At 50.7% G+C, this 22,793-nt stretch overlaps 1 protein-coding gene across 1 annotated transcript in view; it reads left to right on the forward strand.

The window, feature by feature from the left end:
- The first annotated feature begins 5,891 nt into the window (after positions 1-5,891).
- The window catches only part of LOC138520567 (E3 ubiquitin-protein ligase TRIM11-like), a 198,631-nt gene continuing 181,729 nt past the window's right edge, over positions 5,892-22,793 (forward strand). The window contains exon 1 of the mRNA XM_069632906.1: positions 5,892-7,116. Within this exon, the coding sequence (XP_069489007.1) occupies positions 6,253-7,116 (864 nt within the window). The 5' untranslated portion in view covers positions 5,892-6,252. The remainder of the gene's footprint in view (positions 7,117-22,793) is intronic.

Below are 22,793 nucleotides of genomic sequence, written 5' to 3' on the forward strand. Positions count from 1 at the left end.
CCAAGAGGGAGAAGTGAGAAACGTGCATATTGGTAACAGGAACCATTGCCTGGAATTGTGAACATTGTCCACTTGAAACTTTTTGGTTGGAGTTATATCTTTTTCCTTGAATTGGAACATTTGTGCACCTTGAGATCCAGAGAGAATACCCTTTACACCTTAGAGTTACGTTTTAGAGTGTCAGGGCCAGAGAGGATTTTGGAGAAAGGACGTACTTTTACTTTGGACATCTTGACAACAGACAGACCCCTTAGTTTCTTCTCTTGATTTATGCGTCTCATTCCTGGCTCCTCACACACCCCACTAAGATATAACATCTGGATGATTCATATAATGGATAATCCTGACTGCAGTACATGCAGTTACTTTTCTATTCTGTTGGTGGTGCAGCTGCCAGAACAGCGTTGAGAACTCTGTGCATGTACATAATGAAAGGATGCTGCCCATGCTTATTCAAAGCAGTGATGATGAAAACCACATAACCAGAGCGGGAAGTACATAACATTAGGTCTATACAATACTTGGTATGTTATGTTATTGGGCGCTTGTATAGCGCCTTTTTTACCATTGGTATGATCTCAAAGCCCTGTGGGATGAACACACTTTGGGACCGTAGTCGAGGTCAGTGGAGAGAATAGGGTAGTAAATAGTGCTTGGGTGCACTCAGTATGTGTGCAGCAGGGTGGTTTGCGTGGTGTGTGGTTGTGTGAGATCAGTAGATTGTGTGCAGCAAGGCTGATTTGACTTGGGGGTGGCTGCATTCTGCCGGTGGTGGAGCTTGTGTTTGAGATTATGTGTGCAGCTAGGCCGATTTGTTGGTGGGGTATAGCTGCGTTCTATAGACTGTTGAGGTGTTCATGGAGGCGTATAGGTATGTGTGCAGCTAGGCCAAATTAATCGAGGAGTATAGCTGCATTCTATTGTTTGTTGTGTGCAGAGGGGAGAATTAGCATATTGGTATGAGTATCTGCGCGGACTGGAGGGAGTCCCCTGTTCCTGATTGCCTTCCAGTGCCTGCCGAGGTGACCCTAGCTCCCTATTTTGGAGGTTCAGAGCTATAGTTCTCCAAGAGATATTCCTGGTCTAGTGTGGAGTTTGTTCTGTTTACCAAGCTTGAGCGTGTCTTTCCCTGCTTGACAGTGTCATCAGTGATGAGTTGCCCGATTCCGAACCTTTACTGGGCAAAGCGATTGCAGGTCTATGGTCATCCATGTGTCTTGTGATGAAAACGTGTCATGCACACTTAAACAAATAACAGTATATAGTATTAAAATCATGAAAATGCATAATCAGGATCAGGGAAGAAAGGTATGATGAGACCCGGGTTGAAGATAGTAAGTGTCACAGATGCCCTTAACACACCAACTCTCCAAGGCAGTTAAATGTTTTTATTATTAAAGACAGTGCAAAGGGGATCACTAAGGGCCTTCCCTCTCTCTCTCTCTCTCTCTCTCTCTCTCTCATCTAATGTGGGCAGTGCCCTCCCTAGCCCAGGCATCCCCCAACCCCAGGATGGGCTCTAGAGATCGGTGACCCCAAATATAATGTCCACTAGAAGAGATGCCTTCCAGACACTCGGGTCCTGTTTGGTATTTTCCTTTCACGTCCTTGTACTCCTGGCCCTGATGTTGTACTCTCTCTCTCTCTCCTCCTTCTGTCCCACTAATGTTGTCTTGCTACTCCCATTCTCCTCCTCTTTCTACCACTACTCTCCACACTACTACGACTCTCCACTCCACTCACACATTTTCGCAAATTCACTCTCTGTCAACTTCTCATTCACTCTCATTCACCCTATCGCTAACATTCTCACTTGCACGCTTTGCGTGCACATTCACACCCAATCCTTCTCCACTCTCACTCACCCTATCGCTAATATTCTCACTTGCACGCTTTGCATGCACATTCACACCCAATCCTTCTCCACTCTCACTCACCCTATCGCTAATATTCTCACTTGCACGCTTTGCATGTACATTCACACCAATCCTTCTCCACTCTCATTCACTCTATCGCTAATATTCTCACTTGCACGCTTTGCATGCACATTCACACCCAATCCTTCTCCACTCTCACTCACCCCATCGCTAACATTCTCCCTTGCACGCTTTGCATGCACATTCACACCAATCCTTCTCCACTCTCATTCACCCTATCGCTAACATTCTCACTTGCACGCTTTGCATGCACATTCACACCTAATCCTTCTCCACTCTCATTCACCCTATCGCTAACATTCTCCCTTGCACGCTTTGCATGCACATTTACACCCAATCCTTCTCCACTCTCATTCACCCTATCGCTAATATTCTCACTTGCACGCTTTGCATGTACATTCACACCAATCCTTCTCCACTCTCATTCACTCTATCGCTAATATTCTCACTTGCACGCTTTGCATGCACATTCACACCCAATCCTTCTCCACTCTCACTCACCCTATCGCTAATATTCTCACTTGCACGCTTTGCATGCACATTCACACCAATCCTTCTCCACTCTCATTCACCCTATCGCTAATATTCTCACTTGCACGCTTTGCATGCACATTCACACCAATCCTTCTCCACTCTCACTCACCCTATCGCTAATATTCTCACTTGCACGCTTTGCATGCACATTCACACCAATCCTTCTCCACTCTCACTCACCCTATCGCTAATATTCTCACTTGCACGCTTTGCGTGCACATTCACACCAATCCTTCTCCACTCTCATTCACCCTATCGCTAACATTCTCCCTTGCACGCTTTGCATGCACATTCACACCCAATCCTACTCCACTCTCATTCACCCTATCGCTAACATTCTCCCTTGCACGCTTTGCATGTACATTCACACCCAATCCTTCTCCACTCTCATTCACCCTATCGCTAATATTCTCACTTGCACGCTTTGCATGTACATTCACACCCAATCCTTCTCCACTCTCATTCACCCTATCGCTAATATTCTCCCTTGCACGCTTTGCATGTACATTCACACCCAATCCTTCTCCACTCTCATTCACCCTATCGCTAATATTCTCACTTGCACGCTTTGCATGTACATTCACACCCAATCCTTCTCCACTCTCACTCACCCTATCGCTAATATTCTCACTTGCACGCTTTGCATGCACATTCACACCAATCCTTCTCCACTCTCACTCACCCTATCGCTAATATTCTCACTTGCACGCTTTGCATGTACATTCACACCCAATCCTTCTCCACTCTCATTCACCCTGTCGCTAATATTCTCACTTGCACGCTTTGCATGCACATTCACACGCTGTGCCGCTTGCAGGGGCGTTCGGCGGCTGTTGGGCCTGAGGCCGCTGGGCTTGTGGCGAACTCATTTCGTGGCTGTAGGGCGCGGTCTGCGCGGTGCGGGTGTGTATTGGGCAAACCCACCTCTAAAGTCTCGCGGGCTTCGTACAGCACTCCTGCTCGGAGAGGGCGAAGGGCGGGCTCCGGATGATGTTCGGCGCCGTCTCGTGGCTGCTCGAGGTGTGGAATGTGCTGGGAGGCGTAGGCCTGGTAGCTCGCTGGAAAATCGAGCCGGTCGATGTGTAGAGGAGGAATCGGGCCTGGGATCAGGCGCGTGCTGGACAGCGTGGCCGGATGGCTCGCTGAAAATCAAGTCGCGGAAGTGCGATCGACGTGTACAGGAGGAGTCGGGCCTGGGATCAGGCACGTGCGCTGGGCCGGAAGGTGCCCGCGGCGCTGGATTAGAGCAGGACCGGTAAGCCAAGGAGGAGGAGTCGGTGGTCTGGTAAGTCGCCTCGTCGCCAGATGTTAGGCCCGGACTGGGCCTGTGAAAGGAGGACAGACACACCGAGTGGAAGGTAACTCTTTCTTTATTCAGGTACATACATGGACTGGCGTGCTTCTATCCCTTCCCCCTTTATAACATCCCTGCTCCCGTGACGTGTTCCCACGTGGTACGGGCTTTACATCTTAAGGGGGACGCGGTCCCTGTAGCGGTGTTGGACCGTAACACCGTCCTTCCTCCGCTTTGTCTTTTGTTCCTCCTTCTCCTCCCTTGACTTCATCCGAACAAACCGCACCATCGTGTTTCATGGATGCCTTTTTATCCTCCTCCTTCCCCTCCATTGGGTCACTCCCGGAGCTGGTTCCCTGGGCCACCTGCTGTCTTTCTTACCCCCCCCCACGGGTGGCATAACAGTTAAGCATAGACATATAATGCGTGTTAAGCACCGTCCCCCTTTTATGAATGCAGGTCTGCCTTATTCAGGAATGGCGGCCCACTCTGAACAGAGGCAATGTCGGAGTTTGTAATACGCTGAGCATTGTGTTTGCCGCTTTGCTGTGTGGACCTCTCTGCGGCCCCGTTGCAGGGAGATGGAATGTCTGAGGCATGTAGAGCGCTGGGATCGCCGCGTCGCTAGGATGACCTCTCCACGGCCCCGTTGCAGGGAGATGGAATGTCTGAGGCATGTAGAGCGCTGGGATCGCCGCGTCGCTAGGATGACCGCTCTGCGGCCCTGTTGCAGGTGAGCAGAATGCCTGGAGCGCACAGACTGCTGGGATCGCCACTTCTCTGCCAGGCAGCGCCACAGTCCTGCTGAAGGTAAAATGCATGTCTGTGTCGCGTAGAGCACTGAATTATTACTCTGATGTGTGGAATGCCACTCTTGTGAATAAAAAGATTTTTTAGGATGTAAAAAAGTAAATCCCATACACAGCGGGGGTATTTTTCAAGCAGAGAAAATATGTTTTAATCTAAAATATGTTTCTTCTTGTAATCCATACTGGTTTGAACCTAATAGTTCATGCAATTAAAAGGTGTATTTTTACCTGACATTTGCACTTCAGATTAGGCTGTAATAATATTACAGCTCCTTCCTGTGGCCCTGCTCTGCTGGGGCCCCTGATGCAGACATATCCGTGGATCTGTGTGGGGTCATTCTTCATAGGGAGTAAAGGTGGAAGGTCTGCCGCAAATCTGCAAGGCTTAATTACTACGTCAGTGCATTTGTATCTATAATGTATTTTCTTTATATTCTGTTCCATTCATTCTTTGTGTATTTCATCTTTTTCTTATTTCTCTTCTATCTTTCCTTTCTCCCCTCTTGCTTTCCTGGTATTTTTCTTTTTTCAATTACTCTGAAGCTTTCTGGGCCGTTCATTCTTTTGCTCACTCTCTGCACCGCCATTTTGTTTTCTCCACTATCTTCCTTTCAGTTGCCCTCTGTCCCGTTTGCTCGTACTCGCCTCTTGCTTTGGGGCCTTATCTTTATGAGGGCTGGAGCCACTCCTACCCCGTGGCACCTGCAGTATGTGGGGACTTTGCACAGACCTCCCTCTCCCTGGCACCGAGTGGGGCTTGTTCTCTGATAGACGTCCCTTTCACCATGTCGGTCTCTAGACTGTGGCGCAGCACAGGTGTGGCTGCTAAGCGTCCTCTGACAGACCTCCCCTTCTGGCACCGAGTGGGGCTTGTTCTAGACGTCCCTTTCACCATGTTGGTCTCTATAGACTGTGGCGCAGCACAGGATGCTAAGAGGCCTCTGACAGAACTCCCTTACCCAGACACTGAGTGGGTCTGTAGACCGAAGCAATGGCTGCTAAATTCCCTCTGACAGACCTCCAGCAAGATGCGCTTCCATCTGCCAGACGTTTTACAAGGACCCCGTGACTATAGACTGCGGGCACAACTTCTGCGCCGCCATTTTGTTTACTCTATCTTCCTTTCAGTTGCCCTATGTCCCGTTTGCTCGTACTCGCCTCTTGCTTTGGATCATTATCTTTATGAGGGCTGTAACCACTCCTACCCGGTTGTACTTGCAGTATGTGGTGGACTTTGCACTGACGCATCGAGTGGGACTCCATAGTGCAGCTCAGCACAGGAGTGGCTGCTAAGCGTCCTCTGACAGACCCCCCTTTTCCTGACACTGAGTGGGCCTCTAGACTGTAGCTCAGCACAGGAGTGGCTGCTAAGCGTCCTCTGACAGACCTCACCTTCCCTGACACAGAGTGGGTCTCTAGACTGTAGCTCAGCACAGGAGTGGCTGCTAAGCGTCCTCTGACAGCTGACTTCCCCTTCCCTGACACTGAGTGGGGCTCTAGACAGTAGCTCAGCATAGGAGTGGCTGCTAAGCGTCCTCTGACAGCTGACTTCCCCTTCCCTGACACTGAGTGGGTCTCTAGACTGCAGCTCAGCACAGGAGTGGCTGCTAAGCGTCCTCTGACAGACCCCCCTTTCCCTGACACAGAGTAGGACTGCATAGTGCAGCTCAGCACAGCAATGGCGGCTCGTCACCCCTTTACAGACCTCCAGCAAGATGCGCTCTGTTCCATCTGCCAGGAGTTTTACAAGGACCCCGTGATTATAGATTGCGGGCACAACTTCTGCTGCGCCTGTCTCACCAAGTACATGGAACAGCCGGATTTATCCATATCCTGTCCAGAATGCAAACAGAAATTCAACAAGAAGAATCTAAAGTCAAACAAGAGATTGGCAAACATGGTCGCAAACATTGACCGGCTGCAAGAGGATTTTGTGCACCTTCCAGAAGGATGTCTCTGTGGAGAACATGGAGAGGCTGCACGCCTTCCAGAAGGAAGTCTCTGTGGGGAAAATGGAGAGGCTGCACGCCTCCCAGAAGGAAGTCTCTGTGGGGAACATGGAGAGGCTGGACGCCTTCCAGAAGGAAGTCTCTGTGGGGAACATGAAGAGGCTGGACGCCCCCCAGAAGGAAGTCTCTGTGGGGAACATGGAGAGGCTGCACGCCTTCCAGAAGGAAGTCTCTTTGTGGAACATGGAGAGGCTGGACGCCTCCCAGAAGGAAGTCTCTGTGGGGAACATGGAGAGGCTGGACGCCTTCCAGAAGGAAGTCTCTGTGGGGAACATGGAGAGGCTGGACGCCTCCCAGAAGGAAGTCTCTGTGGGGAACATGGAGAGGCTGGACGCCCCCCAGAAGGAAGTCTCTGTGGGGAACACGGAGAGGCTGGATGCCTCCCAGAAGGAAGTCTCTGTGGGGAACATGGAGAGGCCCTGCGGCTCTTCTGTGACACGGATGAGACACTAATCTGCGTGGTGTGCGGGTACTCCCGTGACCACAAGGAACACCGTGTGCGGCCCATCCAGGAGGCCTATGAGGACTACAAGGTAAGAGGGTGGCGAGGGGGAAGCTACAGCAGGGGGCTATTCAACCTGTGGCTCTCCAGATGTTTTGGACCATAACTCCCTCCCTTTGGCCCTAGGCAGCAGAGTCAATGGTAATGCAGGATGGGAAGAGTAGTGCAAGGCATCTGCTGAGCTGGAGGATGCAGGCCCCTTATCTACTGCAAGGGCACAGGTGGGAAGAAGGTCCAGACACAACCTTCTGTGGTAGGGCTGTAGATGCACCTGTTCTGCTCTCTGTATACACAGCGGTGGCCCCTGCTCCTGCCTGCAGGACACTTCAGACTCTTCAAATGAACCCTCTTCTGGGAATCAAGCACCACCAGGAGTGGGGAAATGGTCTCTGCTGTGCCCCCTTAAGCCCCCATAGGAACCGGCCGTGTGTCTGCGGGAGGGGCTATTTCTAATTTTAAGGTGCCACCATCTTATGATGTGCACTCCCCTTATCCCGCGGATGTGGAAAGGGGTGAGAGGGCTTGCATAAGACCTTCATTTATCACACTGAACAAGTCGTTTTACTATTTATTATCTCTATGTTTAATCTAACAATTTGAAAAACCTAACTGGCACATGTTTCCAAACATTCAAATGGTCTCCACCTGGTATATGGGCACTATTTGAATACTTTTTGTCAATTTATAGCGCATTTTGAAATGGTGATGCTACCTTCCAGGAATGAGCTGCAGTTTGACAAAGTGCTCTTAAACAAAGGCCACGTGCACATACCCCCTAAGCACCTTTTACTACTGATAAAGGCATGCAAGGCAAGATTTCCATGCCATTATATTATGCAGAGACGCAGTGTAAACACCTATTGTTGGCCGCATTGAAGAGAAGTCTTTTTACCTTGTCTATGAATGGCATGTTGGGGCAAAGCCATCCCCGCTGTGTCCTTGCAGGGGAACGTTCTGTCATTTGGGGGCAAAGCCTTCACAGTCGTGGTGTTGCAACACCATCATGGATGTACCCTGACAGCAGCAAGACTGCCATTCTTTATTTGTTGGTGTCTATGCAGAACTGACATCATTAGTATTATTATTTGTACTGCCAGTCTGGCAACTGTTTGCTTTTCTGCATGCCCACTGCATGATTATTATTTGAGGAGTTACATGTCTCTAGTTGCCCTTGTTTTTCGCTCTGGCACATCCTTTGGCGGAAGACATTGCGCCCTATGAATGACTAGAAATTACAAAACCGAACAATTCTAAAACTATAATATTTATGTATTTATGTGTTGGCACCTTGCAGTGGCATTGCCACTTGATTTGTCTCTCCTGAAACCCGATTCCATGGATATCCTAGGTGGAACCGGTTGTTAGTCTGCTGCTCCATGAGGGAATAGAGTGCTTGTGATGAGTCTATTGCCTGCAGGATTGTGTGTGGAGTCAGGCACAAGCTTCGCTGCTCCAGGAGGGAATAGAACGCTTGTGGTGAGTCTATTGCCTGCAGGATTGTGTGTGGAGTCGGGCACAAGCTTCGCTGCTCCAGGAGGGAATAGAGCGCTTGTGGTGAGTCTATTGCCTGCAGGATTGTGTGTGGAGTCGGGCACAAGCTTCGCTGCTCCAGGAGGGAATAGAGCGCTTGTGATGAGTCTATTGCATGCAGGATTGTGTGTGGAGTCGGGCACAAGCTTTGCTGTTCCAGGTGGGAATAGAGCGCTTGTGATGAGTCTATTGCATGCAGGATTGTGTGTGGAGTCTGGCACAAGCTTCGCTGCTCCAGGAGTGCTTGTGATGAGTCTACAGAGCGCTTGTGATGAGTCTATTGATTGCAGGATTGTGTGTGGAGTCAAGCACAAGCTTTGCTTGTGATGAGTCTATTGCATGCAGGATTGTGTGTGGAGTCGGGCACAAGCTTTGCTGTTCCAGGTGGGAATAGAGCGCTTGTGATGAGTCTATTGCATGCAGGATTGTGTGTGGGGTCCGGCACAAGCTTCGCTGCTCCAAGAGGGAATAGAGCGCTTGTGGTGAGTCTATTGCCTGCAGGATTGTGTGTGGAGTCGGGCACAAGCTTCGCTGCTCCAGGAGGGAATAGGGCGCTTGTGGTGAGTCTATTGCCTGCAGGATTGTGTGTGGAGTCGGGCACGAGCTTCGCTGCTCCAGGAGGGAATAGAGCGCTTGTGGTGAGTCTATTGCCTGCAGGATTGTGTGTGGAGTCGGGCACAAGCTTCGCTGCTCCAGGAGAGAATAGAGCGCTTGTGGTGAGTCTATTGCCTGCAGGATTGTGTGTGGAGTCAGGCACAAGCTTCACTTGTGATGAGTCTATTGCATGCAGGATTGTGTGTGGAGTCAGGCACAAGCTTCGCTGCTCCAGGAGGGAATGGAGTGCTTGTGATGAGTCTATTGCATGCAGGATTGTGAGTGGAGTCGGGCTCAGGCTTCGCTGCTCCAGGAGGGAATAGAGCGCTTGTGGTGAGTCTATTGCCTGCAGGATTGTGTGTGGAGTCGGGCACAAGCTTCGCTGCTCCAGGAGAGAATAGAGTGCTTGTGATGAATCTATTGCCTGCAGGATTGTGTGTGGAGTCGGGCACTAGCTTCGCTGCTCCAGGAGGGAATAGAGGGCTTGTGATGAGTCTATTGCATGCAGGATTGTGTGTGGAGTAAGACTCAAGCTTCTGTCGTCCCCGTCTTGGAGGTCATGGGTACACCGTTGATAATGGCTGCCCCTTCTCCTTGGCAAGGTCGCCATGAGCAAGTTGTCAAGTTGCTTTTGAATGGTGCGGCACTGCTGGCTGCTCTTCTCTCGCTTATAAGCTATGCATGTCCCACTAATCCACGTTCAACCCCTTAACTCCACTCCTTCTCCTCTTTCAGCCAATGACTTTGCTAGCTTATTCTCCTACAAGATATGCAAGTTATGCTCGGACTTCTTATTGTCTGTAAGACTCTCTCTTGTCTCGCCCCCTCCCCACTGTACCTATCTGACTCAATCTCCCCATACCCTCACCCTCGCAACCTTCACTCACAGCCATCCTTGACATTACTGTCACCGTCCAACCTGTGCTGGTTCTGAATTCTGTTTCTTCACTCTGCTGGCACACCACCACCTTAACTCTTGACCTCGAGGATTCATAGTCGCCCCATTCTATCAGGGTTCAAATGTATATGTTTATCATTTAAGTGTGTTCCACCGCTTCTCCATGTATATCCATATGTATATCCACATGTTCTGGCTCTATCGCCCACTCCGTGACATCCTGTTTCCAAGAAAGATGCCAAAACTGAATGTTGTTTATTTGGTACTTGGTTAATTAGGGGACTATGTACAAATAAGGGCCAAATGCAAAAGGGGAACTTCCCAGAAGAAATAATCAGTAGAATGAGAGCACATGTCATGATGGTCTCCTCCCAAGGAAATGTCTTTTCCTGCTGAGTGGGAGTTTCAGCATCCGGCCCCTGAAGCGAAGGCTTGAGTCTGTGCATTTCCTCAGGGGTTGCTTTGTATCCCCACTTTGATGTTGTTGGTTTATGGGGCTCCCAAAACGTCTTCTTCTGTCATTGAGGGGTTCCCAGGTCTCGTTTCCCAAGACTCACTCTGGCACCAAGTTCTGCAAGTAGACGGGTCCACGGTCACTACCAGCTGAGAGCTGGAGAGAAGTCTCTGGGTTGGACTGGCCACACTCTAGACTATTTTTCTTTTCCCGTCTCTAAGGTAACAGTAACCCCCCTGCTCAGGTCTTGCTTCTCCTTCCACCATCTGGGCCAGCCTAGGGCTGACCTGGCCTGCTGGACCCTTCCTAAGCTCGCTCTCTAGGTCCTGGAGTCAATCTCTCTCTCTTTTTCTCCCTCCATCTTTGCCCTTCTTTGTGGCCTTCCTACCAGCTGTGTGCCACTCTCTCCATCTGACCTGACTGTTTATATGTCAATCTTGGACCTATGGGTGTGCACTAGTCCCTGGTACATATGGTCTTCCTCATCCTCTCCACTTCTGATTTTCACCACTTCCCCTCTGTGTGGAACCCGGCAATGGGCCTCATCATGAGTTGGGTTGTAGCCCTTAAATGCGGCGGTAATGCTTTCACTGCTGCATTGAAGGGTCCGCCCAATCATGAGTTGGGTGTTAAGTGGGAGTTTTACCTCCAGCTTCTTGCTGGAGGTAAACATTTCCCCTTACCGCCTGTTTTCGGCGCTAATTGTGCCAGAGCTAATAGCGCCAGGTAACCCCCATTGGGTCCAAGTGACCCAATGGGGAATTAAAGACAGACCGCTACTCGTGATCCAGCGCTAATAGCGCCGGACCGAGTAACGGTTACGCTATTTGCTTTGGGCGGTATCCCGGCGCAATTACTGCTGGAATACCGCCCAACTCATGATGAGGCCCAATGTCACTCCCTCCAATTCCTAGACTTTCCCAGCGACTGCCTTTTTCTGTTTCCTTTCCACTCTTGAGTTTCCCACCGCCTCCATATGTCCAGTCTCCACTCTTAATGCTGTAATGTTGTCCTGGGGCTCCCCTATTACCACCACGCCCTTCGATTCACACTCTCCTCCTCATGTTATCACCTCCTTTCAGATCCTTCCTTCTTCCCCCACCTACTTCTATTCGCTCTCATTCCCTTATGTTACGACTTCCTCTTGGATCTCTGCTGCTGCCACCACTCCCTCCTGCTCGCTCTCCTTCCCTTATGTACAATTTCCTCTTGGATCTGTACTGCTGCCGCCACCTCCTCCTTCTCACTCTCCTTCCCTTATGAACGACTTCCTCTTGGATCTGTACTGCTGCTGCCACCACCTCCTTCTTCTCCCCCTCCTTCGGTTATGTTACGGCTTCCTCTTGGATCTGTACTGCTGCTTCCACCACCACCTCCTCTTGCTCGCTCGCCTGCCCTTATGTACGCCTTCCTCTTGGATCTGTACTACAGCTGCCACCACCTCCTCCTGCTTGCTCGCCTTCCCTTATGTACGACTTCCTCTTTGATCTGTACTGCTACTGCAACCGCCTCCTCCTGCTCACTTGCCTTCCCTTATGAACGACTTCCTCTTGGATCTGTACTGCTGCTGCCACCACCTCCCCCTGCTCGCTCTCCTTCCCTTATGAACGACTTCCTCTTGGATCTGTACTGCTGCTGCCACCACCTCCTCCTGCTCGCTCTCCTCTGTTATTTATTTTATTTGCATTTATAAAGCGCACAACTGCCCTGGGGCATCGTGGCGCTGTTACAGAAGGCTTACTTGGTTACATAAGTGCTTGCGGGGGCACCAAAGTACAGGCCTCACCTCGTGATATGGTAGGCTTACATACGAGGTGTAGTATGTTCCCTTATGTTACGACTTCCTCTTGGATCTGTACTGCTGCTGCCACCACCTCCTCCTGCTCGCTCGCCTTCCCTTATGTTACGACTTCCTCATAGATCTGTACTGCTGCTGCCACCACCTCTTCGCTCTCCTTCCCTTATTTTACGACTTCCTCTTGGATCTGTACTGCTGCTGCTGCCACCACCTCCTCCTGCTCGCTCTCCTTCCCTTATGTTAGGACTTCCTCTTGGATCTGTACTGCTGCTGCAACCGCCTCCTTCCTCTCCTTCCCTTATGTACGACTTCCTCTTGGATCTGCACTGCTGCTGCCACTACCTCCTCTTACTCGCTCTCCTTCCCCTTGTTTTACAACTTCCTCTTGGATCTGTACTGCTGCTGCCACCACACCTTCCTGCTCATTCTTCTTCCCTTATGTTATGACTTCCTCTTGGATCTCTGCTGCTGCCACCACCCCATCCTGCTCGCTCTCCTTCCCTTATGTTACGACTTCCTCTTGGATCTGTACTGCTGCTGCCACCACCCACTCCTGCTCACTCTCCTCCCCTTATGTTACGACTTCCTCTTGGATCTGTACTGCTGCTGCAACCACCTCCTCCTGCTTGCTTTCCTTCCCTTATGTATGACTTCCTCTTGGATCTGTACTACTGCTGCCACCACCCCCTCCTGTTCACTCTCCTACCCTTATATTACGATTTCCTCTTGGATCTGTACTGCTGCTGCAACCATCTCCTCCTGCTCACTCTCCTTCCCTTATTTTACGACTGCCTCTTGGATCTGTACTGCTGCTGCCACCACCTCCTCCTGCTCGCTCTTCTCCCCTTATTTACGACTTCCTCTTTTATCTGTATTGCTGCTGCCATCATCCCCACCTGCTCGTTCTCCTTCCCTTATGTTACCACTTCCTCTTGGATCTGTACTGCTGCTGCAACCACCTCCTCCTGCTCACTCTCCTTCCCTTATGTTACGACTTCCTCTTGAATCTGTACTGCTACTGCAACCACCTCCTCCTGCTCGCTCTCCTTCCCAAATGAACAACTTCCTCTTGGATCTGTACTGCTGCTGCCACCACCTCCTCCTGCTCGCTCTTCTCCCCTTATTTACGACTTCCTCTTTTATCTGTATTGCTGCTGCCACCATCCCCACCTGCTCGCTCTCCTTCCCTTATGTTACCACTTCCTCTTGGATCTGCACTGCTGCTGCCACTACCTCCTCCTGCTCGCTCTCCTTCCCCTTTTTTTACAACTTCCTCTTGGATCTGTACTGCTGCTGCCACCACCTCCTTCTGCTCGCTCTACTTCCCTTATGTTACGACTTCCTCTTGGATCTGTACTGCTGCTGCCACCACCTCCTCCTGCTCACTCTCCTTCCCTTATGTTACAACTTCCTCTTGGATCTTTACTGCTGCTGCCACCACCTCCTCCTGCTCGCTCTCCTTCCCTTATGTACAACTTCCTCTTGGATCTGTACTGCTGCTGCCACCACCTCCTCCTGCTCACTCTCCTACCCTTATGTTACGGCTTCCTCTTGGATCTGTACTGCTGCTGCCACCACCTCCTCCTGCTCGCTCTCCTTCCCTTATGTATGACTTCCTCTTGGATCTCTACTGCTGCTGCCACCACCTGCTCCTGCTCGCTCTCCTTCCCTTATGTACGACTTCCTCTTGGATGTGTACTACTGCTGCCACCACCTCCTCCTGCTCGCTCTCCTTCCCTTATGTACGACTTCCTCTTGGATCTCTACTGCTGCTGCCAGCACCTCCTCCTGCTCGCTCTCCTTCCCTTATGTATGACTTCCTCTTGAATCTCTACTGCTGCTGCCACCACCTGCTCCTGCTCATTCTCCTTCCCTTATGTACGACTACCTCTTGGATCTGTACTGCTGCTGCCACCAACTGCTCCTGCTCGCTCTCCTTCCCCTATGTACGACTTCCTCTTGGATCTGTACTGCTGCTGCCACCACCTCCTCCTGCTCGCTCTCCTTCCCTTATCTTACAACTTCCTCTTGGATCTGTACTGCTGCTGCCACCACCTGCTCCTGCACGCTCTCCTTCCCTTATGTACGACTTCCTCTTGGATCTGTACTGCTGCTGCCACCACCTCCTCCTGCTCGCTCTCCTTCCCTTATCTTACGACTTCCTCTTGGATCTGTACTGCTGCTGCCACCACCTCCTTCTGCTCGCACTCCTTCCCTTATCTTATGACTTCCTCTTGGATCTGTACTGCTGCTGCCACCGCCTGCTCCTGCTCGCTCTCCTTCCCTTATGTACGACTTCCTCTTGGATCTGTACTGCCGCTGCCACCACCTGCTCCTGCTCGCTCTCCTTCCCTTATGTACAACTTCCTCTTGGATCTGTACTGCTGCTGCCACCACCTCCTCCTGCTCGCTCTCCTTCCCTTATGTTATGACTTCCTCTTGGATCTGTACTGCTGTTGCCACCACTCTTCCTGCTCGCTCTCCTTCCCTTATGTTACGACTTCCTCTTGGATCTGTACTGCTTCTGCAACCACCGTCTCCTGCTTGCTTTCCTTCCCTTATGTACGACTTCCTCTTGGATCTGTACTGCTGCTGCCACGACCCCCTCCTGCTCACTCTCCTCCCCTTATGTTACGACTTCCTCTTGGATCTGTACTGCTGCTGTAACCACCTCCTCCTGCTCACTCTCCTTCCCTTATGTTACGACTGCCTCTTGGATCTGTTCTGCTGCTGCCACCACCTCCTCCTGCTCACTCTCCTTCCCTTATGTATGACTTCCTCTTGGATCTGTACTGCTGCTGCCACCACCTCCTCCTGCTCGCTCTTCTCCCCTTATTTACGACTTCCTCTTTTATCTGCATTGCTGCTGCCACCATCCCCACCTGCTCGCTCTCCTTCCCTTATGTTACCACTTCCTCTTGGATCTGTACTGCTGCTGCAACCACCTCCTCCTGCTCACTCTCCTTCCCTTATGTTACGACTTCCTCTTGGATCTGTACTGCTGCTGCCACCACCTCCTCCTGCCCGCTCTCCTTCCCTTATGTTACGACTTCCTCTTGAATCTGTACTGCTGCTGCAACCACCTCCTCCTGCTCGCTCTCCTACCCATATGAACAACTTCCTCTTGGATCTGTACTGCTGCTGCCACCACCTCCTCCTGCTCGCTCTCCTTCCATTATGTTACAACTTCCTCTTGGATCTTCACTGCTGCTGCCACCACCACCTTCTCCTTCTCACTCTCCTTCCCTTATGTACGACTTCCTCTTGGATCTCTACTGCTGCTGCCACCACCTGCTCACTCTTCATCCTTGATGTTACCACCTCACATGTATCTGCACTGTCCCACTACCACCACCTACCTCTGCTCACTTTCCATCACTGATGTGATCACCTACTCCAAGATCTGCCCCAGTACCACCACCTTCTGGTTGCTCTCCTTCTCTTATGTACGACTTCCTCTTGATTCTGTACTGCTGCTGCAACAACCTCCTCCTGCTCGCTCTTATTCCCTTATGTACGACTTCCTCTTGGATCTGTACTGCTGCTGTCACCACCCCCTCCTGCTCACTCTCCTTCCCTTATGTTACGACTTACTCTTGGATCTGTACTGCTGCTGCCACCACCTCCTCCTGCCCGCTCTCCTTCCCTTATGTAACGACTTCCTCTTGAATCTGTACTGCTGCTGCAACTATCTCCTCCTGCTCGCTCTCCTTCCCTTATGAACAACTTCCTCTTGGATCTGTACTGCTGCTGCCACCACCTCCTCCTGCTCACTCTCCTTCCCTTATGTATGACTTCCTCTTGGATCTGTACTGCTGCTGCCACCACCTCCTCCTGCCCACTCCCCTTCCGTTATGTTTCTACTTCCTCATAGATCTGTACTGCGGCTGCAACCACCTCCTCCTGCTCACTCTCCTTCCCTTATTTTACGACTTCCTCTTGGATCTGTACTGCTGCTGCCACCACCTCCTCCTGCTCGCTCGCCTTCCGTTATGTATGACATCCTCTTGGATCTGTACTGCTGCTGCTACCACCTCCTCCTGCTTGCTCTCCTTCCCTTATGAACAACTTCCTCTTGGATCTGTACTGCTGCTGCCACCACCTCCTCCTGCTCGCTCTCCTTCCCTTATGTACGACTTCCTCTTGGATCTGTACTGCTGCTGCCACCACCTCCTCCTGCTCACTCTCCTTCCCTTATGTTACAACTTCCTCTTGGATGTGTACTGCTGCTGCCACCACCTCCTCCTGCCCACTCTCCTTCCCTTATGTTACGACTTCCTCATAGATCTGTACTGTTGCTACCACCACTTCCTCCTGCTCGCTCTCCTTCCCTTATGTTACGACTTCCTCTTGGATCTCTACTGCTGCTGCCACCACCTCCTCCTGCTCAATCTTTATCCTTGTTGTTACCACCTCACATGTATCTGCACTGTCCCACTACCACCACCTACCTCTGCTCACTTTTCATCACTGATGTGATCATCTACTCCAAGATCTGCCCCAATACCACCACCTTCTGTTTGCTCTCTGCCACTCATTCTATCACTCCCTCCTGGATCTGTCCCGCTATGACCACCTCATTCTGCTCATTCTCCACCACTCTTTTTTTCACCCCCTGTTGCATCACTCCGGCTACCACATCTACTTCGGCTCTCCACCCATCAACCATGATGTTATCACTGCCTCCTGCACTCTATGGCCACCATCTCTCCAGAATCCTCTGCCTCTTCAGTCTCTAGTCCTCCCTTTGCTCTCACATTTCCGGCCTCCTCCAAAGTTGAGCCTCTGGGGCCGACTGTATTTATACTGAGTTACCTCTGCTCCCAAGAGTCGGGCTTAGTCTGAGAGTCTGCACCTGTCAGTGCTGATTGAGTCAGGGCTGGGATTGTCTAACTTCCCTGAGCACATCTAGGACTGGAGTGTGGGTTTCTGTACGAGTGTCTCCACACAGAGCGAGTTGCAGACCTGACACAAGGTTTTCAGAGAACCGTGGTGTTCACTGCAGACATTCATAGAGTTGTGTTGGTGTACCTGGCAAACTAGATATAGTAGCACTGCTCTCACTAACCTTTGATGACCGTATGGAAACGTGCTTCCTCAAAGGTAAATGGGCCTCAATTCAAGTTTGCCGGTATCTTGTCGGTAAATATGCCAGGATACCAGCAAACAGAAATACTGATATCGGCACTCTGTCCAGCGGTGTAACTGCTGGATTACAAGTGCCGGTGTTGGTGGTAAATCCCCATTCCATGGAGTCCCAGTTATATGGGTGCCGGTAATTCCTCCACCCTACCGGCAAACGTTTAGTTGGCCGGTGCGGTAAGGTGCCGGTATGTGTTAATAGCGACATGTTATAACTGCACCGGCCAATGTATAATGAGGCCCAATGGGTAAACTGCCGGTGCTACGGTGGGTTGCCGCTGGAGTCGTAAAATCGTTTCCACCGCCTGACATCCCGGTACCACCGGGACATTAAAAGTCTCGGCAACCCGGGATGCCAGACGGCGTAAAGTGTAAATCCCCATTCTCGTGCAGTCCCATAGGACTCCACGGGAATGGGGGCATGGAAGCAGCGGCACCGTTGCCAACAGTGCCGGTGCTTCCGTGAGAGACTTGCCGGTAGGGGCAAGATTTCCCGGGAGATCAGACCTGCCCGGAGATCCGTGCCCCTACCGGCATTCTCATAGTGCGGCGGTCCAGAAAGGGTGCTGGTACATTGCTACCAGCACCCTTATTTCTGGACCGCCATACTTGTAATGAGGCCCAATGTATTTAATTTGCATGTGGGAGACTTGGGTCTGGCTAAGTTGAGCTTTATACTCTTTCTCTGATGAAGCGGAAGTCTTTCTATTGGCATATAGATTATTGTGAAGGTCTAGAGCAGAGGCCGGGTGGGCTTAGCCACATGGGTCAATGGGGTACGTCAGGAGAGAAGCTTATGACAGCACTGTGGTGAGACAATAGGCCTCATCAGGTGTTGAGTGGAGTGGCAAAAATGCAGCGGTAATGCTATTTCTGTCGCATTACCACTCTGCCCAATCCCGAGTTTGGGCAGAAAGTGGGAGGTTTACCTCTATCTTTTTGCTGGAGGTAAAATTCTCCCCTTTCTACCCATTTGTGGCACTATTTCTGTGGCACTAATACCACCGACTATGGAGTCTACAAAAAATGGGGAGTAACAGCTTTACCACAACTTGGGATCTGGAGCTAATAGCGCCGGACCGAGTTGCAGTAACGCTATTTGTGTTGGCGGTATCCCGGCGCATTTACTGGCGGGATACGCCAAGGCTGTCATGAGGCCCAATGTGACTGTCCTCTGCCAAGCGCTGGGGCCCAGTGCCAAGTTGCCAGGGGACCCTCCCTATACTGCCACTGGGTCCAACCAGGCTGGGGAACGTGTCACAGTACCAACAATTAGTATTGCTCTGTACCAATATATGCTTCATGTATAGTACTTCTGGGTGAAGCAGTCTCCTCCACAATTTAATGAATGCAAATAAAGAAATACTGCCCCAGTCAGGAACCTTCTGTCACGATCTGGCTGGCAGTGCAGAACAACTTGTGAAGTCCCTGAGCCTTACTGAAGTTGAGGGTCAGCCTCCTGTTGTGATACCTAAATGCAATCAGGCATCAGAATTTGCATGGCTGCTGTCACATTTAAAAACAAGCATTGGCAATGCCAATAGTTTTGGCGTTTACTGGTGTTCTTTGCATTATGCACTTATAGGCACCAGGGTGCAAAGAGGAGAGTGCAAAGTTTCAGAGGAGGATGTGGTGAGAATTGTAAACGAGGGCTTACATTTTCCTTGGAAGATTATACAGACGATGGAAACCTTGTAGCTCATCATTTACAGTTATGTTGCATAATCTCTTTTGCATTAAACGCGACAGGGTAATATTAAGAGCACACAGAGTGCTCACCTTTGGATTCAGGTAAAGGCTGTGTGATATCCCTTTGTGTAATATGAAGAGCACTCAAAGTGCTCACCTCTGGATTCAGAGTGCTCACCTTTGGGTTCAGAGTGCTCACCTTTGGATTCAGGTAAAGGATGTGTGATATCCCTTTGGGTAATATTAAGAGCACTCAGAGTGCTCACCTTTGGGTTCAGGTAAAGGCTGTGTGATATCCCTTTGTGTAATATTAAGAGCACACACAACGGTCACCTTTGGGTTCAGGTAAAGGCTGTGTGATATCCCTTTGGATAATATTAAGAGCACTCAGAGTGCTCACCTTTGGATTCAGGTGAAGGCTGTGTGATATCCCTTTGGGTAATATGAAGAGCACTCCTCACCTTTGGATTCAGGTAAAGGCTGTGTGATATCCCTTTGGGTAATATTAAGAGCACTCAGAGCAGTCACCTTTGGATTCAGGTAAAGGTTGTGTGATATCCCTTTGTGTAATATTAAGAGCACTCAGAGGGCTCACCTTTGGATTCAGGTAAAGGCTGTGTGATATCCATTTGTGTAATATTAAGAGCACTCAGAGTGCTCACCTTTGGGTTCAGGTAAAGGCTGTGTGATATCCCTTTGTGTAATATTAAGAGCACTCACAGCGGTCACCTTTGGGTTCAGGTAAAGGCTGTGTGATATCCCTTTGGATAATATTAAGAGCACTCAGAGTGCTCACCTTTGGATTCAGGTAAAGGCTGTGTGATATCCCTTTGGGTAATATGAAGAGCACTCAGAGTGCTCACCTTTGGATTCAGGTAAAGGATGTGTGATATCCCTTTGTGATGTCCTTGGGCATGAATGGGCCTTTGACATCACTTCTGCGCCTCTTGTGATTTGGGTGAAATGGTGCCACTGGCAGGGCAAGGATTCTTTCACCGCCACACTGTGTGCATTGAGCTTGCCCAGACAGGTGATAATGCAGCTGCATGCGTTAATCATTGGCCTCCTCTTATCATGGAACATAGCACACTTGCACCATAGATGCACACTGCAGCCTGACCTGCCTCACTGCTAGACACAGCTGCAGGGGATCCAACAAGGGGGCTTCCAAAACAATTGTGTTTTGGAACAGACAGCACTCCAACAGGAGTTTAAGCACACACAAAGAAACTCTTGTGTTCATGCATACATGTGTATTTGTGTGCGTGTACGTATGTGTGTGCACGCATGCATGCACGTGTGTGTCTAAATGTATTTGTGCATGCATGCGTGCATGTATATGTGTTATGTATCAGCGAGCATCAAACCTCTGGGATGTGTCAGAATAGCACCCCTCCCCAGCACGCCATCTCTCCCCCTAATAGAAGGATAGCTTGCAAACCTATGTTTGATAGCTCTTAATTTGGAGAATTGTTTTGGTAGTCAAAGCTAAAGTAGGAAAGCTTGTTACCCTTGCCTCATATTTAGGGGAAAATCACAGGTTTTGGGAAAGTTGGAACATATTTGCTAGAAGTTCTGGGGGTTTTTCTTTTTTGGTGATCTTATAATTGTGACGATTGTTTTCAAGGCTCTAACCATTTTGAAAGGCAGCCGGTACGCCACGTGCGAACATTTTGGGGCCAGCCGTTTTACCGCAGCCCTTTGGCCGCAGAGCCCGTTTCAGCACCGGCCAGAGTGGCGCGAAAGTCAATTCAGCGCCAGCCATTTGGCGTGAGGGCCGTTTAGATGTGGCTGACATTGCAGCCTATGTGTAAACGGCCCTTGTGCCGAATATCATTACCTCCACCTCCACTCTTCCTCGTCCCAGCACTTAAAAATGAGGTGTCCCACCTCTTTACAGGAACCCTCTTTCTACTTCTAAATCCATCAGGCACCGCCCCCACCACCTCCGGGCATAACAGCCCACCTTCCCCGAGACCCAACAGTTCGGTTTTTTCCTGCCTTTGCACAGGGACTCTGTACGCTTCTGTTCCCACCCATGCCCCCCCGGCATAGCCTGGGGGGGTGGGATTTCGGTCTTTTTCCCACTTTATGTCAGGCCCAATAGGCATTTTATTGTTTCTGTCCGGACCACGGCTTCTTGCTGTTGGTGTTGGTCGCCATGGGGAAGCGCACTTCCATGTCTAGGCATGTGGAGCCTCGTTCTCCTTTGCCGGCCTCTTCTTCCTGTTCCGCTCCCCCTACTAAGAGGAGATGGGGGAGTAGGGTGCCAGAGGACAGGCTCCTGCGCATTTTTAAGAAGGCCCTGCAGGAGGAGGGGATCCAGACTCACTATAGCAGGGGGATGTGCCCTTCCTCTTCCTTCTGCTCAGATGCCTCTTACTACAGCCTGGGTGATTCCCAGAGGTCGACTGACTTCAGGGGCAGGTACTTGGACAAGCAAGCCACAGCGGATGTTCTTCTTCAGGTGTCCCATTATATGGGGTTTCCGGACTCTGAGCCCCCATCTACTCTAGCTGGGGGGGGGGTTCGGCCCCCTCCGCCCCAGTTCAAGCGCATCTCAAGAAGAGACTCCTGCTTCTCTGACATAAAGACTGAGATTTTGAGGGAGTGGATTGATCCGGACAAGTCAGCGGTCCCCAGGTTCCTTGCGAAGCTGTATCCCTTGCAGGGGAGGAGATGGCCCTGCTGCAGGTGGTTCTGGTAGATGACATCATTGCCAGTCTGTTGGGGAGGTCGTCCTTGGCCTCAGACGGGGTCTGAAGTGCACCCTGAAGGTGTCTGGCGAGGGCTTGGATCCTGCCTCCCTTCTATGAGCCATCAAGACTCAAGTGGAGTTTTTGTCAGACTTGGCGTATGATGGTGTAAAGGCGGCCACCGTGTCCATGGGTTCCATCGTGGGGGGTCATCAGCACGTTCTTACCAGGGATTGGAAGACGAACGCCCAACAGAAGTCTACTGACATGAACATTCCCTTTGAAGAGCGGATGCTGTTTGGGGATTCCCTGGAGGACAAGGTCCATAAGGTCTTCAAGGCGGACAAACATGCTGGCCAGGGTGATGTTACCCTGTGGCAACTACCCCAGGTGTTCAACATCAGAGACACAGGTAACCTGGGGCCCCGGCGGGTCCGATGGATGAAGGAAATTCAAGGTGTACGTAGGGGCTCCATGGATGAAGAAAGAAGGAAAAACATTCTTACTTTAGCAGTGGGGGCTGCTGTCAGAGACTTCCTCTACGAATTGGTTGATGAGAAAAAGGCGACGTACCAGGCAATTCGAGAGGCACTTGACACCTATTTTGCCCCACACAGCAGAATTCAAACGGTAATTGCTCCAGAAACAGAGGACCCTTGACGAAATCTTAGCGATGGCCCGCACCAATTCAGCAGTCATGCAGCAGGTGGTCGGCCTGGGACGGGTGAAGATCTCATCGGACACCCAAGATCAGGAGGCTATCAAAAAACTGACACCAGCTCAGCACGACAAACCCACCCAGTCAACGAAATCGTGCTACTTCTGCGGCTACGAAAATCCCCATGAAGGCACATGCCCGGCACTCAGACAGAAGTGCGCAGCATGCAGGGGTGATGACCATTTCAGA

The sequence above is a fragment of the Ambystoma mexicanum genome, chromosome 13, assembly GCF_040938575.1.
Source record: "Ambystoma mexicanum isolate Mex_15411 chromosome 13, UKY_AmexF1_1, whole genome shotgun sequence".
Lineage (NCBI taxonomy): Eukaryota > Metazoa > Chordata > Amphibia > Caudata > Ambystomatidae > Ambystoma > Ambystoma mexicanum.